We start from the raw sequence: 19,092 nt of genomic DNA, 5'->3' as shown, positions 1-19,092 counted from the left end.
TTCTCATATACTTGCTGGCCTGAGAGCGGGAGCTGCTAGGGAAATCCCTCTGTCTTTTGTCACATTAATGTGCGTGAATATACCCAAAAGGTACCACTGAAATGTTACCAGACTGCCAGACCCTGCTCTGTAAGCCCATCCTATACTTTTTCAATAGAAAACCTTAAGGCCCCAATAAACTGCTATCTCTTTATCCTCCTACTCCCAGGTACTGTCCTGTGGAAAGAATTGTGTCCTCAAAGCCTGTTGAATCCCTTCCCTCTGGCTTTATAGTCCTGGCTCCCCCTATACACTGGGACCTCCTGAGCAGTGATTTCAAAAGTCCAGTGTCAGGATTTGTTTTATTCCTTCAAGTCACCACCTACCTAGCATATGTACTCACACTTAGACACAGACAGACACTTGGAAGTGTTTATTTTTCAATATCCTTCAAGGTTTATCTGCATCTCAATCCCTTTTTATCTTCTACCATCCAACTGCTTCTTCATTTCTGTCCTGTTCACAGGATCTGTGCTGATTATTCATTTCCAAATCTAAAGTGGCTTCTTGGATTTTTTTTTTGTACTCCTTTAGGTGAAGTTTGATGCTGCATCATGTTCATGCCAAGTGCTGGGAGTGACCTTGATGACACATACACACACACAGACACAGGCACACAACATATTTTCACTGAAATATATTAAATACTGTGTTAACTCCTCATGGACTGTCTGTTCCATATTTGTGATCTATTACATTTCCTCCCACATAAATTCAAAACTATCCTCCACAATCTTGCACAACCTTCCCATGGAATTGTAAATTCTAAGGATGACTCACTGATAAAGATTTATGGATACTGGTGGGAGGATGCTAGGAGGACCTGAGCAGGAGGCAGAACTTCAGGGGAGGCAGGAGGGCTGAGGGTGCTTTCATAGCCATGAAATGATAGTCCAGAGAACACATATTAATAATACATCCTTACTTCTCTCTGAGTCTCCATGGGCAGTCATACTTCTCACTGAGATTAAGTTATCCTAGCTATAGCCTATTTTGCATTACATTTCTCTAATGTTCCCATCTCACACTGACTCTAGAAGGTGCTCCTTGGTCCCCAGACAACCCTCATGTCAACGCCCCGTACCATGGTCCTCACCTGGTCTCTCCCCATTCCTGTCCTGGTTCTGCCCTCACTCAGGTCGTACTTCAGGGGATTAATCCATAGGTCCTTGTTGATGATCTGGTAGTGCAAACAGAAAGATCATGCCAGGGTCAGCACTCATTTCCAAAGTAGCTGGGAACACATCAAGCCATTTCTCACCTTATCTACAAAGGCCTACCTCAGTAATCCTGTTACACCCTGAGAAGTTGGGAAGAGACAACCAGGTGAAGAAGTTAACGCTGGTGTCATGATGCCTGAGGCCGTGAGCCTCACATTCATAATTCTGGAACCACTGGATCGGAGTGGAATAAAATGCCGTATATCCTGGGGAAATACAGGAATGGAGGAAAAGGCCTAGATCATGTTGGCCTACAAAACACCTCTGACAATCTATCCATCAAGGGAGCCACTTCTTACCAGTGATGGTAATGTCATATCCCTTAATGATCACTTCATTCCGAAAACAGGGGTTCCTCCAAAAGAAAAATATGATTTTGCAGCCATTATTGGGATGGATGAAATTCTCTACCTGGGAGAAATGAGCAGATGAGGAAGGTGAGATGTCTTTTTTAGGAGAGTTCCCCTTTTGGGGAGACGAGCCCATGCCTGTTTGTATGGATGAATCCTTTCTAGTTCCCCTTCCCCACCTGAGCTCTGGGTCTAACCTCCAAATTGATCAGGTAGCTGAGCATGTCTTCATCTTTCTCACTGACCAAGGCTGACATCTGAGGGTGGTTTGCAACCTGTATGGGGTCAAGAAGCTTTCTGAGGCCAGGCACAGTAGAGGTCACAACAGATGAGCACACATGGCCAGCAACCAGTGGCTGGGCAGGCAGTCTCCCAGACCTCCTGTCATTGCCACACCCACCCACACTCCCCCTCAACTGTCGTCCAATGAACATATGCATCTTGAGGCCTAGTATTGTCCTGGCCTTTGTGCTCATGTGAAGCTATCTTAGGCTCACAAATAGTCTGTCTCCTGAGACTCCTGATACCTGACCCTCTATGTGCTGTAATTTACCTTACACTGCTACTGTCTTCATGTGGGCTGTCCTCCTCTCCTGTGGCTGCCTCTGGTCCTCAGTCAGGATGCTGAGGGCAAACCCTTGATGCTATGTGTCCTAGATGAACCCCAGACACTTCGCATGGGTGCTTGGTTCTGTTTGGAGCTCTGACGGATTCCTATGAGGCAATGAGAGGGCACATATCTGGAGACTGTGGAGAGGGGGATGTGGATGTAGAGGCTGGAGCTCGCTGGTGTGTTCTGGGGTGGGGTGCTGAGATCGTGTAAAAGACAACGGCTGCTCAGCAAAGAAAACATGAGTAAGGAGAACCTTGCCTTTTGGGGATGAGGTACTGGTAGTGGCTGAATGCAAACCCCGGTGGCGGGGTGGTTAAGTACTAGGACTGCTAACCAAAGGGCTGGCAGTTCCAATCCATGAGGCGCTCCTTGGAAACTCTATGGGGCAGTTCTACTCTTCCCTCTAGGGCCGCTATGAGTAAGAATCGACTCGGCAGCACTGGATTTGTTTTTTAGTGACTGACTGGCATGGACATTCAGGTTCCTGGAAGCTATTCTTATGCTGCCTGTGGCCTCTGCTCCTAGTCCCTGGAAAGGTATGCCCTGCTCAGGACAGGGCCAAAAGATTCACCTGCAGTCCCCACCTCAGGGTTTGCTTAGTGTAGATGCTGCCCTGGCTCTATTCCACTACCTGTGTCCCCTCTGGACACCATGCACCCTCCCCACCCACCTTTCTGCTCTTTTAACCCTCTTCCCTCACCCACCTCCCATCAGTCGGAGCTCCCACTGAAAGGATACTGCTTTGACCCAGAATCCTGGGATGCCCTGAATGATGGCGCTTCTGCGGCCGAGGTGTGGCTTACAACTCTGCACCAGCTTACTCCTCAGGCGAAAGTAGGCCCTGCTGGCCTTGGTGTTCACAGGCCATATCTCCATTTGAAGGGCCTCCAAGGCCTGCAGGGCCTCCAGGTAGCGCTGGGTGCTGGAGGGTCCAGGCGAAGACTGGGCCTGCTCGGCCTGGGGCTGTTCGCGCTGCTCCTGCTCCTCCGCCTGTTCCTGCTCTTCCTCGTCCCCCACGGTCACGACCTCCACCTCCTCAATTATGTCCTCCACCACGACCACCTCCTGCTTCTGCGCCTCCGCTTTCTCCCCCCACGCCCCGCTCTCCTCTACCAGCAACCCACGGAAGATGGCAGCCTCCTCAGGCGTCTCGTCCTTCGCCTGCGCACCAGCTGCGGCCTGCTCCATCTTGGCGCTACAGCTCTCCGGGGGCTGCTCCCCGGGACACACCGGGTACCGTCTTTTTAAAGGGCCACTTCGCAGGCCGCTGTCCTCCCCAGGCAGCCCTGCCTTCCCCAGGCCGCGCCTCACTCGCCATGGGGGCTGGTCGGCTGCCGCGGGGGTGAAGACCTCCCGGGGACGGTAGACGCACCTGGCCCTGGTCAGTTCCTCTTCTCAGACTTCTCTGCTCGTGGAGAGCGAGGTTGGGTGCCAGCAGGTCTCTCTGGAGAGAATCTCGGCACTTGGCGGGAACGGGCCTTTTTCCCGGCACTGGCGACGTCGCCAAACGCAACCAATCAGTGACGGCCAGGGGCTAGACTGCTCCTACTCCTACCCTGCCCCTTGCCTCGCTCAGACTCAGGGCAGCCTCTGCACTACCGGGGCCAGCCTGCAGAGGGCGCCCTGCACAGGACAGAGGGGGTCATCTTGGCCTTCCAGCTGGAACATGGCTGGACCCTCCTCATTAGCGCTGCAGGAGGTCCAGGGTGCACCTACAGGCACACGGTGGCTCCTCTCTACTCTGCCTGCCTCCAGAGGTACTCATTTGTCTCTCCGTCCTCAGTTGGATACCCTGGTGGCGTAGTTTCTAAAGGCTGCTGCTGCTCACCAAAGGCCCGGCAGTTCAAACCCACCAGGCGCTCCTTGGAAACTCTATGGGGCAGTTCGACTCTGTCTTTTAGGGCCGCTATGAGTGAAAATCAACTGCAGGGCAACAGGTTTTGTGCATGGCTCCTCAGCTGGGGACAACCCATAGCGTGGCTGAAATCGGTGTCCTATACAAGGAGCCTGCACCATGTGTTTCCTTACTCCACGCAGCCAGAAACCCTCCTGTCACATCTGATCTCCAGGAGAACTGCTCGCAGGCAATCTCGCGTTGATGGCTTTGGCTGGAAGCATCCTCTTTCCGAGCTCTCCCCATCATATTCCCTTTGGAGCCTCAAGAACACCCACCTCGACCGTGAAGCCCCTCTGCCATCAGCCTGCTTGTTAGACAGAAATGGTGGCAGTGAGGGTGGCTGAGAACCCAAACCAAACCCCCTGAATTCCAGTCGATTCAATCCTTAAACCTTAGAGAAGCTCAGTCATATTTCTTTCTTAGATCTGAAGCAACAAGCCCAGTGTTTTGAAGTCTGGATCAACACACCCTGCTAATTATCCTCAGGAAAACTAGCCTGAAGGACCACTTTATTACCTTTCGGTCAGAACCCTTAGAAGGACTTGGGTTGCCACATTAGCATTTAAAATACTTGTTCATTTTCTCTGTCTGCCCTTTTCATTTTCTTTTCTTGTCTGAGTTCATTTATCTTTTTGTTTTCCTTTTTTTTTTTTTTATTGTCGAGTAATAGGAAGACTATAAAGTAATGTTCCACAGGTTCCTGCTTAATCTCTATATTTTCGAAAGCAGGGTGTAGGCATAGTTAGTTGCACAGATTCCTTCCAAACCTCTCTGTCATTCTCTCTGACTTTCACTGAACAGAGAAATAGCCAAGAGGGAGGCAAAGTTACTGCACATAGCACTTTGATCCCTCGTGTCATACTCATGATGTCCTTTTGGACATTCTCAAGCCGTTTGCCCACCCACTTATAGGAAAAAAATTACCTCCCAGTCACTTTTGACTCGTGGTGACCTCATGTGTGTCAGAGTAGACCTGCTCCATAGAGTTTTGAATGGAAATTTTTTTTGGAAGTAGAGTACCAGGCCTTTCTTCCAAGGTGCTTCTAAATGATCCCCCAAACTTTTTGTTAGTAGCCAAGCACGAAGATCATCTGCACAATCCTGGACCCTCTAGTATGGGAAATGTAGAGATAAAAAATTTATGTAAAACTGCACTCAAATACATACAGCAAAGCAGAGTGGGTAATGAGAACAAACTCTTTATCCATGTATTACGTAAAGCACTACTGAAGACTAAATTAATTAAAGGCTGGAGTTGTTGGCTACAGTGGTCAGCAAACTTTTCTGTGTGTTTTTGTTTTGTTTTAATTTTATTGTGGTAAAATGTACATAACAGTTCTTACTACTTCTTTTTTTTTTTTTTTAGTTTACAATTAACCGATGTTAAGTACACTCATAATACTGTGATAACAATTACAAATATGTATTTCCAGGATGTTTTCCTCATTTCACATAGTCACTTTGTACCCATTAAGCAATAAGTCATTGGCCTATTCTAGATACCTAGTATAAATGGAACTGTAAAATAGTTATCGGATTTTGTGCGGGTTCCTTTACTTACATAGTGTTTTTGTAATTCATGCATGTCGTAACATGCATTACAACTCCATTCTTTTTGATGGCTGACTAATGTTTCACTGTATGTATCATATTTTGTATATCAGTTCATATGCTGATGGACACTTAAATACTTCCACCCTTTGGCACTCGTGAATCATGCTTCTCTAAACATTGCTTTACAAATAACTGTTTTAGTCCTTCTGTTCATTTCTTTGGAGTTTATACTTAGGTGTGTTATTGCTGCTTGCTATGGTAACTGTGTTTTGTCCATTTATTATGTTGTTACTTATTAATCCAGTTGTGAGGATTTTTGTTTTCTTTATGTTCAGGTGTAGCTCGTACTGAAAGCTGTAGTTTTGATTTTCATCAGTAAGTGCTCCCAGTCATCTTTGCTTTCATCAAGCTGGGATGTGTCCTCCCACTATTGATAATGGGTCGTCCTTCAATCCTGATGACACATTCTTGTTCACATAGTCCATCCTCTCAGTTTAGTCAACATACAGATTAAATACATATCATGAAAGCATACAACCTTGATGCATGCGTTTCTGATTTTAAACCACAATCAACACCCATGGAATCAGCAGTCAAGAAATCAAGCGGCTTATTGCCTTGGGCACATCTGCTGCAACAGTCTTCTTAAAATTTTGAAAAGCCAAGATGTCATTTTTGAGGACTGAGGTGCACCTGAACCAAGCCACGGTGTTTTCACTTGCCTCATACACATGAGAATGCTGTACAATGAATAAAGAAGGTGGAAGATGAATTGATAATTTTGCAGCATAGAGTTGGCAAAGAATATAGAATATTCCGTGGATGGCTAGAAGATTGAAAACATCTGTCTTGGAAGAAATACAGACTGAATGTTCCTTGAAAGCAAGGATAGAGGGTTTATCTCCTCTACTTTGGACATGATTTCAGGTGGGACCAGCTCCTAGAAAATGACATCATGATTATTGAGATAGAGAACCAGTAAATAATAGAAGACACTTAGTCTGATGGATTGACACCATAGTTGCAAATACGGGCTCAAACACAGCAACCATCCTTAGGATTGGCCTCAACCAGGCATTGTCTTTTTTCTGATGTTCATAGAGTCACTGTGAGTCAGAACCAACCTGATGGCACCTAACAACAAGTACTTCTATGTTTAACCTTCTGAAGAACCACCAAACTGTTTTCCATAGAAGCTGCACTATTTGCTATTCCCAGCAGCAAAGCAGGCATGCTCTTTCTCCACTTCTATACACATTGCTTTGTTTTTGTTTGTAAGGAGTGGGTGTTGTTTTGTTTTTATAACAGACTAATAGAGGTAAAGTAGGATCTCATGCATTTCATTTGAATTTGTCTAGTGACTTATGATGTTGAGCATCTCTTTTTGTGGCTAATGGTCATTTGCATATATTCTTTTAGAAAGTTTAGCTAAGTCCACTGCCAATTTTTAAGTGGGATCTTTGTTTTTTTAATTTTTGTTGTTACTTTCATTGTTTTGTTTGTACTAGTTCTTTGTATATTCTGGATATTAATCACTTATCAGGTATGTAACATGCACATATTATCACCTAGTCTCTGTTTTTTTTTTTTCAGTCTCTTGCTAGTACACACACTTTTAAAATTTTAGTTATTAAATCCAGTTTTCTAACTGTATTTCTCTAAGACAGGTTTGGTCGTTCTTCTGGAAGTACATAGTATGTTCAATATTCTTCACCAACACTATAGTGTAAAGATATCGATTCTCTTTCTGTCTTCTTTAATCATTTCCAGCTTTCCCATGCAAAGAGGTGATCAAAAATGCCATGGCTTGGGTCAGACACACTTTAGTTCTCTAAGCAACATCTTTGCTTTTATTTATTTATTGACAGTGCAAAAGCATTCAACTGTGTGGATCGTAACAAATTATGAATAGCATTACTAAGAATGGGTATTCCTCAACACCTCACTGTTTAGTTGAGGAATCTACATAGATGAAGATGCAGTCGTTCCAACAGAATGAGGGGATACTGCATAGTTTCAAATGAGGGAGGTGCCTTAGGGTTGTATCCTTTCACCATACTTATTCAATCCTCATGCTGAACAAAAAATCCATGAAGCTGGACTATAAAGGGCATCAGGATTCCAGGAAGACTCATTAACTACCAGCTATATGCAGATGACACAACTTTGCTGACTGAAAGTGAAGAGCACTTGGAACACTTACTCATAATATCAAAAACCACAGCCTTCAATATGCATTACACTTCAATTTAAAGAAAACAAAAACCCTCACATGCAGACCAGTAAGCAATGTCATGATAAAAGGAGAAAAGATTGAATTTGTCAAGGATTTCATTTTACTTGGATCCTCAATCAATACCCATGGAAGCAGCTGTCAAGAAACCAAAAGAGCTGTTGCACTGGGCAAATCTGTTGCAAAAGACCTCTTTAAAGTGTAAACAAGCAAATATGTCACTTTAAGGTCTATAGTGCACATGACCCAAGCCATGTTTTTTTCAGTCAGCTCAGGTACACGTGAAAGCTGGACAAAGAATAAAGAAGACTGAACTGATGTATTTGAATTATGGTATTGGCGAAAAATATTGAATATACTGTGGACCCCTAGAAGAAGGAACAAATCTGTCTTGGAACAAGTAAAATGCAGCCAGAATGCTCCTTAGAGGAAAGGATGGTGAGACTTCACCTCACGTACTTAGGATATGTTACGAAGGGACCAGTCCTTGAGGAAGGACATCATATTTGGTAAAACAGGTGTCATTGTTGTTAGGTGCCATCTAGTCAGTTCCAACTCATAGTGACCCTGTATAAAACAGAACAAAACACTGTCTGATCCTGCCTGGACCTGTGCCATCCTTACAGTTGTTGTTATGCTTAAGCCCATTGTTGGAGCCACTGTGTCAGTCTTTCTTTTGGGGGGGCCTTCCTCTTTTCATATACCTGTAAAGTAGGTCCTCAGCTAAAAAGAGGAATACCCTCAACAAGATTGATTGACACAGTTGCTGCAACAATGGGCTCAAGCATAACAACAGTTGTGAGGATAACACTGGTCCAGGCAGTGTTTGTAGGGTCTTTATGTATCAGAACCAACTCTAAGCACCTAAGAACAACATTGCAAATCATACTGCTTACTTGATATCCTTTTCCAATCTCTTATTGTTGCAGTACAGGAAACCCAAGTGATTGGTGTGTTGATCTTGTAGCCTGCCTCCTTGCTTTATTTATTTGTTCTAGCAAATTTGTTGTGAAACCTTCAGGCTATTATATGCATGTTATCATGTCATATCCATATAGAGATAGTTTTACATCGTCTTTTCTACTTTGGATACATTTTTTCTTTCTTTCTTTCCTCCATCCCTCCCTTCCTTTTTTTCTGTGGTCTTACTGTGCTTACTAGGACTTCCAGAACAATATTGAATATAACTTGTGATAGGGGCCATCCTTGTCTCATTCTCCTTACAAAGGGAAGGCTCTGGTCTTTATTGACTTAGGTATTGTCACCTGGTTTTTCATAGATGCCCTTAATCGCTTTAAGCTATTTCCCCTCTATTTCCATTTTATCAAAGGTTTTAGTAAGGAAATGGTGTAGGGTTTTACTGAAATAATTTTATACATATATTAAGATAATCATACGGATTTTCTTTTTATTAATGTGGTATATTACATTGATTGATGTTCTAATGTTGAAACAGTGTTGGATTCCTGGAATAAATACAATTTGATCGTGGTATAATTTTTTGTTTAATGTGCTATTGGATTCTGTTTGCTAAAATTTTGTTGAGAGTTTTTATGTTTATATTTATGAGTGATATTGGTCTGTAGTATTCTTTTCTTGTGATGTCTTTGTCTGGCTTTGGCATCAGTCATGCTGGCTTAATTGAGTGAAGAAACATTACTTTCTGTCCTATATTTTGGAAGACTTTGAGTAGGATCAGTGTCATTTCTTCTCTGAATGTTTGCTAGGTTATGCAGTGAAGCTATCTGGTAATGGACTTTTTTTTTTTTTTCTTGTTAGGGGAGAGGGATGTGTTTGATGACTGACTGAATCTCTTCTTTTCTTATGGGTTAGATGATATATATATATTTTTATTTGTGTGTGTTAGTAGCACCACTGTGGGCCACCTTGCTGTCAACCCCTTTGAGGTTAAGCATCTCTATCCCCAGAGAAGCTGGATGACTGCCCAGAAGAAGGTGCTCAGGAAGGGTAAACCATGCACCTGTGTTACATGCTGTAGGATTCCATTTGCATCGATTCTCCAAAAGGCAAAGCTGGGTAAATGTGGAGGAGCTGTGTGGTGGCCAGGCCTCAGCTTAGGAGCACTCGGTGTGCAGATGAAAGTGTGAAGGGTGGGCTCCTTGGGGACACCATCATGGCCAGTACCTTGTGGATATGGCTTCCCACACCGTGGTTGTGACACTGTGTTAGAAGGGGTCTCCAGACTTTACCCTGGGGCAAAGACAGCGATCGGGTCATGAGATGTGTTCCTGTCATTTCTGAGGAGGGCAGGGGTACTCACAATGGGATCGGAAAGGAGAGACAAAATGAAAACAAAGACAAAATCACCGTGGAAATAAGATGAGTAGGTTTTCCTGAGTATTCTCATCAACGCTGCCTGGAAATCCTGGGTGTGGATCCACCACCGACTGGGCCACGCCCTGGAAGTGGCTTGGTTCTCCCAGTGGACAGACCTTGTCCCAGTGCCTGGAGCACAGGTGGTGGCTGAGGCGGGAACAGCCTACAGCCATCCAGACCAACAGCATCAGTGTCAGCACCGCTGCCCTCCAGCAGGGGGAGCCAAGCCGGGTACGGGCGCAGGGCCGTGGGTTCAGAGGTCACACCGTGGGCCTAAGGATTGGCGAGACGGCTTTCAGGGCCCCGGACGCTGCCCCCTTTCTCCGCCCGGTCCAGGCCCAGGCCAGTCCAGCTGCATTAAACAGCCCCCCGTCTGCCCGCCCGGCCGCCCCGACAACCGCCAGCCAGCCAGCCAGCCAGCCAGCCTTCTCTCCGTCTCTGGCAGCAGCCGCTCAGCCCTCGGTCCAGAGCTCTTTCGGGACCCGCCCTGAGGGAAGGCAGGAGCTAGGCCACCTTCGCCCAGCCACCATGGTCCACCTGAGGGCGTCCGAAGTCCGGCAGCTGCTGCACAACAAGTTCGTGGTCGTCATGGGGGACTCGGTGCAGAGGGCCGTGTACAAGGACCTGGTGCTCCTGCTGCAGAAGGACTGCCTGCTCTCAAGCAGTCAGCTGAAGGCCAAGGGCGAGATGAGCTTCGAGCAGGACAGGCTGCTGCACGGCGGCTGGTGGGGCCGTATGCACAACGGGACCCACTACCGCGAAGTCCGCGAGTTCTGCTCCACACACCACCTTGTGCGCGTCTACTTCCTCACACGCGCCAACTCCCGGTACGTGGAGAAAGTCCTGCTGGAGCTGCTGAGGAGCGAGCACGGCCCAGACGTGGTCATCATGAACTTCTGCCTCTGGGACCTGTCCAGGTATGGCCAGGATTCCATGTGGAGCTACAGGAGGAACCTGGAGACCCTGTTCTGGCGCCTTCGCCAGGTGCTGCCCGAGTCCTGCCTCGTGGTGTGGAACACTGCCATGCCAGTGGCTGAGACGGTCTCGGGGGGTTTCCTCCCGCCTGAGGGCATGTCCCCGACCGCGTGCCTGCGGGATGATGTGGTGGAGGCCAAATTCTGGGTGCCTTTCGGGGCAAGGAGCAGGGCGTCCAGAACGCCTTCTCGGGGGCTTCTGCTGCTTTCAGGGCCAAAGAGGCAATCAGGCTAAATCCTTTCCTTCCAATTATCTGTAGTTTCTGTAGAAGAGTTATTTGTTCAGAAAAGCCCCAAGGTTGAGCAGCGCTTCACCACTTAGCAAGATCCAACGCACAATTCAGTGAGCTGACATTAAGTGCCTCTCAGGGCTGGTGAAAAAACAATCCTCCCAGACTGTCTTCTATACCAATAAACTGAATTAATTTATTTTTACGCACTTGGGAGACTCTGACAGCTTTTCTCGTGGCCAGGAAGTTTCCTTTGCAGAGAAACCAGCTTCTCTTTCCTCACTTGAGAAGCTTTTACTTAAAGGGACAATGTGCCTTATGGACAAACTGGGTGGGGAGGTAGCCAGGGGGGAGACGGGAATCAGAGTGATCTCAAGCAAGGTAAGAAGGAATGAGCAATTCCAGGGCTGGTTACAGAAAAGGAGAAATGACACATTTTGGCCTTGAAATGATTTAAAGCATTATTAAAGAAAATGTCAAAAGTTGGTGTAAGAACCCCTGAAACTGTTAGCCTGAGATCGTGTTTAAATCTTAAATAAATTTATCCCCTGAAATCTTCTTTAAACTAGTAATAGCTTAATTAGTAAAGTATGTCTGCCTTGAGCCTTGTGCTTTTTTAAGGAGCTCTCTATATGAGATCAAACTGACAACAGCAACTGTTGAAAGATGAGATAGGAAGCTTAGGGGGCATTGAGTTTGTGTTAATGGGGGAGGAACTACTAAGAAGAGGAGAGTGGCTGTACAGCTTGAGGAATGTAAAACGTGTCACTGAATTGTGCTTGTAGAAACCATTGAATTGGTGTATGTTTTGCTGTGTATACTCTCAATAACAACAAAAAATAAAATAAATTTTATTACAAAAAGCAAACAAACAATAGTTAACTAGTAAAGGCTGTCTGCCTTGACCATTATGCCCTTTTAAGAACTATCTATATGGAGCCCTGATGGCATGATGGTTAAGAACTCAGCTGCTAGCCAAAAGTTCAGGAGTTCGAATCCACCAACTGTTACTTGAAAACCCTATGGGGCAGTTCTACTCCATCCTATAGGGTGGCTATGAGTTGGAATCAACTCAACAGCAACAGATTTTTTTTTTTTTTTTAATAGGGTCACATTGACCAGAGCAACTAGAAAGTTTGGTTAGGAAGCTTAGGGGGCAGTAAGTTTATGTTAGTGGGGTGAGAACAACAGCTCAGAAAAGGAGGGTGAGAATGGCTGCACCACTCAAAGAATGTCATCGATGTCACTGAATGGTATGTGCAGAAACTGATAAATTGGTGAAAGTTCTTCCGTGTATATTCTCAACTACAGCAAAAGTAAAATAAACTCTCTAAAAAAGAAAAGACAAGATGGCGTAAACAGTCTAATGTGTTCTGCTCTAAACCTGGGTCTCACCATCGACAAAGGAGATGAGACTGATATTTCATTTCATGCAATTTGAAAGTCGATGAGACATAATTTTAAAATCAATGAGTGCAACAACAACATATAATTGAGCTCCTTCTATCTATATAGCACTGTGCAAAACACAGGGAGGGTGCAGCTTATCCCCTTAAAGAGGAAGAACTGGGATGGCCCATGCTTTGTGCACTGAGACTTCCCTTACAGGTGGTATTTATTTGACAGCAACCATATTAGGAAGGTAATGTTGTTAAGAAGCTCTGGTGGCACAATGGTTAAGTGCTTGGCTGCTAAACGAAAAGGTCTGCGGTTCAGACCCACCTTCTGCTCTGCAAGAGAAAGTTATGGCAGTCTGCTTCCGTCATGAGTACAGCCTAGGAAGCATTACGAGGCAGTTCTACTCCACCATATAGTTTATATATGAGTTATGAGAACTGTTGTTACCTTCTATGGAGTTAGCCTAGACTCATGGAGACACAATGGAATGAAACACTACCTGATCCTGCGTCATTCCAATGCTGGGTTGGTGTCATGGATTGAATTATGTCCCCCCCAAAATGTGTATATCAATTGACTGGGCCATGATTCCCAGTATTGTGTGATTTTCCTAAGTGTTGTAAATCCTGCCTCTATGATGTTAATCAGGGAGGCTGGGTGGTAGTTGTGTTAGTGAGGCAGGACTCAATCTACAACATCGGATTGTGTGTAGAGGCACTTTCTTGAGATATAAAAGAGAGAAGCAAGCAGACAGACAGGGGGACCACGTACCACCAAAAAGTAGTGCTGATGGTCTCAACCCACCTGGATCAAAGGACAATGAAGAACACCAAGGTCACACAATAACTGTTAGCCCAAGAGACAGAAAGGGCCACATGAACCAGAGACGTACATCATCCTCAGAACTAGATGGTACCTGGCCACAATCGATGACTACCCTGACAAGGAGCACAACAGAGAACCCCTGAGGTAGCAGGAGATCAGTGGGATGCAGACCCCAAAATCTCATAAAAAGACCAGACTTAATGGTCTGACTGAGACTAGAGGAATCCTGGTGATCATGGTCCCCAAACCTTCTGTTGGCCCAGGACAGGAACCATTCGCGAAGACAACTCATCAGACATGGAAGGGTCTGGACAATGGGTAGGAAAGAGAAGCTGATGAAGAGTGAGCTACTTGTATCAGGTCGACACTTGAGACTGTGTTGGCATCTCCTGTCTGGAGGGGAGATAGGAGGGTAGAAAGGGTTAGAAACCGGCAAAATTGTCACAAAATGAGAGACTGGAAGGGCTGACTCATTAGGGGGAGAGTAAGTGGGAGTATGGAGTACGGTGTATATAAGCTTATATGTGACAGACTGACTTGATTTGTAAACTTTCACTTAAAGCTCAATAAAAATTATTAAAAAAAAAAAAAGTAATGCTGGGAGTAGAAGAGATCTTTTGGACGCAGGGTCCCTACACCAAGAAGTGCGTAATCCGGGGGAAGATTGATGAGAAGGCCCACAGAGAGAGAAAGCTTTCCCCTGGAGCTGACACCGTGAATTTGGACTTTAAGCCTATATTACTGTGAAGAAATAAATTTCTCTTTTTTAAAGCCACCCCCTTGTGGTATTTCTGTTATAACAACACTAGATGACTAAGGCAGGTGGAGATCAGACTGTTGTGATCTACAAGGTTCTCAATGGCTGATTTTCAGAATAGATTGCCAGGCCTTTCTTACTAGTCAGTCTTAGTCTGGAAGCTCCGCTGAAGCCTGTTCGGCATCACAGCAGTACAGAAGCGTCCGCTGACAGACGGGTGGTGGGTGCACATGAGGTGCCTTGGGTGGGAACGGACCCCCAGTCTCCCACATGGAAGGTGAGGAGTCTACCACTGACCCACCACTGCCCCCTTACGGTCGGTTATAGAGACCCAGTGTTACAGAGGGGAGAGCAAAAGGGGTGAAGGCTGTAGTTACCACATGGTAACAGAGACATGATTCAGGCTACGTTTGCCTAGCTGCAGAATCCACGTGCCTTGCACTATACCACATGCCTTCAAGGTAGACAGGAAAATATGTGTGTGAGCATGTGTGTGTGTGCACACGTATGTGGTGCACATGTACAGTGCACACACACATACGCACACACACAAATACCAAGCGCAAGAGACGGGCTGTCAGCTGGGTGGTGTCTTAGTCATCCAGAGCTGCTGTAACAGAAACACCACAAGTGGATGCTTTAACAAAGAGAAATTTATTTTCTCACACTCTAGTAGGCGAGAAGTCCAAATTCACGGTGCCAGCTCCAGGGCAAGGCTTTCTCTTCTCGTCTCTGTTGGAAGGTCCTTGTCATCAATCTTCCCCTGGACTAGGAGCTTCTCCATGCAAGAACCCCAGGTCCAAAGGACGTGCTCATCTCCTGGGCATTGCCTTCTCGGTGATATAAGGTCCCCATGTCTCTCTGCTTGTTTCTCTCTTTTATATCTCAAAAGAGATGGGCTCAAGACACAATCCAGTCTCGGAGAATGAGTCCTGCCTCAGTATGGTAACTGTCTCCTATTCTACCTCATTAACATCACAGAGGTAGGATTTACAACAGATAGGAAAATCACTTCAGATGACAAAATGATGGACAAGGACACAATACTCAGAACCATGGCCCAGCCAAGCTGACACACATTTTGGGGGGACACGATTCAGTCCATAACAGGTGGGCTGTGGAGGTGTCGCTATTTGAACTGGCACTCAGTGAAAGATAGGGAGACATCAATACTGAGATGATTCCTTGTAACAGATGAAGAGTGGGGTATTAGGAAAGTGGGCATTAAATAATGGGGCGGGAAAACACAAAGCACATGAAAGGTTCTGGAAACCAGTCAGAGTGACTGGATGCAAGATCTGTGTTGAGTGCAATCATAGGTTAGGTTAGAGGCATACAGGGATTCGAACGTTAAGAGTATAGCAAATTGGGTTTTAGATAAAGATAATATTGGGAGTAACTATCAAAAATACAGCTAAATGTTTCCTTAACAACTTTAAGGAGTCCTGGGGTGGTACACATGGGTAATGTGCTTGGCCGCTAATCAAAAGTTTGAGGTTTGAGTCCGCCCAGCGGTACCTTCGAAGAAAGGCCTGGCAAAATACTTCCAATACGCAGCCATTTAAAAACTCTATACAACACAGTTCTACTTGGAGTTGACTCCATGGCCAAAAATAAAAAAACTCTCTGAAGGAAACCCTGGTGGTGTAGTGCTTAAGAGCTACGCCTACTAACTAACAGGTCAGCAGTTCGAATCCAACAGCTGCTCCTTGGAAACCCTATGGGGTAGTTTTACTCTGTCCTATAGGGTCGCTGTGAGTCAGAATCCACTCAATGGCAGCAGGTTTTGGTTTTAGAGGGTAAATTTCAGTTAATAGAAAATTTTATTTTTGTGTGAAAGCATTCACTACTAATGGTATAGGAATAAAAAGTTCTGTTCTGAAAGTTAGAAATCTTTGAATCAGCAATTGAAAAAGTTTCATTTCAGATAATGGAGGAATTTTTATCTTACTTGATGAAAAATTCTTAGGAACACAAACATGAAGACTAAAATGATGAAAAATTGCTATTAAAATGCGTTGAAAACAAGTCCAAAGTGGAGACAAACTAATTGTGGGAAGCAAAAGGCTTATAGGCACCAAAACAATGCATTTTCCTCACAGCCAAAGATGGGTTTGGGTCCCAGGAAAGATTCAAAGCTGAACAGGTATAGCCATTAATAACCTGGTATATGAGGCAGAATTGACTCGATCGCAACAGGCTTGGGTTTTTGGGTATATATGGGAGTCCCAGGGTGGTGCAAACAGTTAACATGCTTGGCTGCTAGTCTAAAGGTTGGAATTTCGAGTCCACCCACAGGTGCCTTGGAAGAAAGGCCTGTAGATCTACTTGTGAAAAAATCAGCCATTGAAAACCCTGTGGAGCACGGTTCTACCCAGACACACATGGCTTAGAGTTGACGCCGTGACAACTGTTTATTTTTTATAGTTGATATAGATGAAGACCCATGGGTTAAATATCAAAAGGTAATTCTGATCTGTGACTTAACAAATAGTGTTCTTCATTTAAAACAAAAGTACTAAGAACTTCTTTGGTTATTTAATTTTAAAATGAATGTGACCTCCAACAAAGAATGAAAAATCCCACTACCAGAATGCCACTGGAAAAATCAAATAACACAGAAAATGTAAAGGGGTATACTATACCAAAAACAAAACAAAGCCCATTCCCTTGAGTTGATCCCAACTCAGAGTAATGCTATAGGTTAGAGTAGAACTGCCCCATAGTGGTTACAAGGAGCAGCTGGTGGATTCAAACTACCAACTTTTTGGTTGGCGGCCAAATGCTTAACCACTGCCCCATCAGTGCTAAAACAAAATTCTAGCAGAAATAAAAGACCAGATTTACTGGCCTGATAGAGACTGGAGAAACCCTAAGAGTATGGCCTGCACACACCCATTCAGCTCAGTGATGAAATCACTCCTGAGGCTCACCCTTCAGCCAAAGAATGGACAGGCCCATAAAACAAGACAAGACTAAAGGGGCATGCCAGCCCTGGGGCAAGGACTAGAAGGTAGGAGGGGACAGGAAAGCTGGCAATAGGGAAACCAAGGCGGAAAATGGGAGAGTGTTGACATGTCATGGGGTCGGTAAACAATGTCACAGAACAGTATGTGTACTAATCGTTTAATGAGAAGCTAGTTTGTTCTATAAACACTCATCTAAAAAAAAGTACAATAAAAAAGGAAAAAAGAACAAGTGTTTTTATTGGAGCCTACTGTCTCCAGTATCCCTTTATGTATGGCGAATATATATGTGTTGTTATTGTTAGGCACAGTCTAGTCCATGTTGACTCAGGATGATCCCATGTGACAGAGAAGAACTGCCCCGTAGGGTTTTCTAGGCTGTAATATTTACAGGAACAGATCCCCAGATCTTTCTCCAGCAGAGCCAGAGGATCGGTTCGAACCACCAACTTGTCAGTTAGCAGTGGAGTGCTTAACCATTGTGCCACCAGAGCTCTTTGAATATATACATACCTTTGAGTCAGAATCCATTCTGCGGCAACGGTTTTGCTCTGGGTAGATTATAAAGAGAACGAATTAGCAAAGGCAGAAATTAACATCATCTGACTTCTGAAATGATGTGCTCAAAATCACCTACGTAATGTCCTTTCCGAAAAGCTTAAACAGAATCCACTCATGAGAAAGCCATTAAACAAATTCAGGGTGAAGGGCACTCTATGCAATAGCCAGCATGAACTCTTTACACTTGTCAAATCTGTGAAACAAACAAACCCAAAAGGCAGAGGGACAGCTCCAGATTAAAAGAGAATAAAAAGACGTGACAACCAAAAGACAGGCACAAGCATTAATGGAGCCTGAATTTCTATAAAAAACAATTATAAAGGCAATTTTGACATGACATTAAATTTTTAACATGGGATGGTACATCAGAGGGCATTATTGTGTCAATTTTTAAATATCTTAGACATGACAGTGATAATTTTACTGTGTTTACGTAGGAGAATGTCTTTGTTATGAGGAGATGCACCCTGAAGGATTTAGTATTTAACATGAATTGGTGCATTACTTTTAAATGATTCAAAAGTATGTATGAAACCCATTGCCATCGAGTCTGTTCTGACTCCTAGCGACCCTATAGGATAGAGCAGAACTGCCTGGTAGGATTCCCAAGGAGTGCTTGGTGGATTTGAACTGCCAACATTTTAGTTAACAGCCGTAGGTGTTAACCTCTACACTACCAGGTTTTCCTACACCACTATATATATGTGTGTACGAAGGGAGGTCGATTAGATAGATGATAGATGATAGATAGATGACAGATGATAGATAGATAGATAGATAGATAGATAGATAGATAGATAGATAGATAGATAGATAGATAGACAGACAGGTAGTTAGGTAGATAGGTAGGTAGATAGATGACAGGTAGATGACAGATAGATAGACAGACAGACAGACGATGATAGGTAGGTAGGTAGATGATGGATGGATGGATGGATGGATGGATGGATGGATGGATGGATGGATGGATGGATGGATGGATGGATGATAGACATAAACATAGACATAGACATAGATACAGATATACACACACACATATGTATATATATATATACATGTCTTGGGATAAGTATAGCCACAACACTCCTTAGAATAGAGCATGGTGCGACTTTGTCCCAACTACTTTGGACATGTTAAC

General features: G+C 44.6%; 1 protein-coding gene across 1 annotated transcript; it reads right to left on the bottom strand.

The window, feature by feature from the left end:
* Positions 1–1,072: 1,072 nt before the first annotated feature.
* LOC135228994 (testis-specific Y-encoded protein 3-like) lies at positions 1,073–4,365 on the bottom strand. Its single transcript, XM_064278738.1, has 7 exons — positions 4,251–4,365; positions 3,778–3,845; positions 2,961–3,572; positions 1,807–1,884; positions 1,559–1,670; positions 1,320–1,465; positions 1,073–1,219 (listed from the first exon to the last, which is right to left on the bottom strand). The coding sequence occupies exons 1-7, from the start codon at positions 4,363–4,365 to the stop codon at positions 1,073–1,075; spliced, it is 1,278 nt and encodes a 425-aa protein (XP_064134808.1).
* Between the last annotated feature and the right edge of the window lie 14,727 nt (positions 4,366–19,092).

This window comes from Loxodonta africana, chromosome Y, assembly GCF_030014295.1.
Source record: "Loxodonta africana isolate mLoxAfr1 chromosome Y, mLoxAfr1.hap2, whole genome shotgun sequence".
Taxonomy (NCBI): domain Eukaryota; kingdom Metazoa; phylum Chordata; class Mammalia; order Proboscidea; family Elephantidae; genus Loxodonta; species Loxodonta africana.
This window is presented reverse-complemented; position numbering and strand designations above follow the sequence as displayed.

Coding starts and splice junctions, on each gene's coding strand:
- LOC135228994 (XM_064278738.1), bottom strand. CDS start 4,365: ATGATGGGGAGAGCTCGGAAAGAGGATGCTTCCAGCCAAAGCCATCAA. Junction 3,573..3,777: donor TGAGCGAGGCAAGGGGCAGG/GTAGGAGTAGGA, acceptor CGTCCCCGGGAG/GTCTTCACCCCCGCGGCAGC. Junction 1,671..1,806: donor GCTACCTGATCAATTTGGAG/GTTAGACCCAGA, acceptor CATTTCTCCCAG/GTAGAGAATTTCATCCATCC.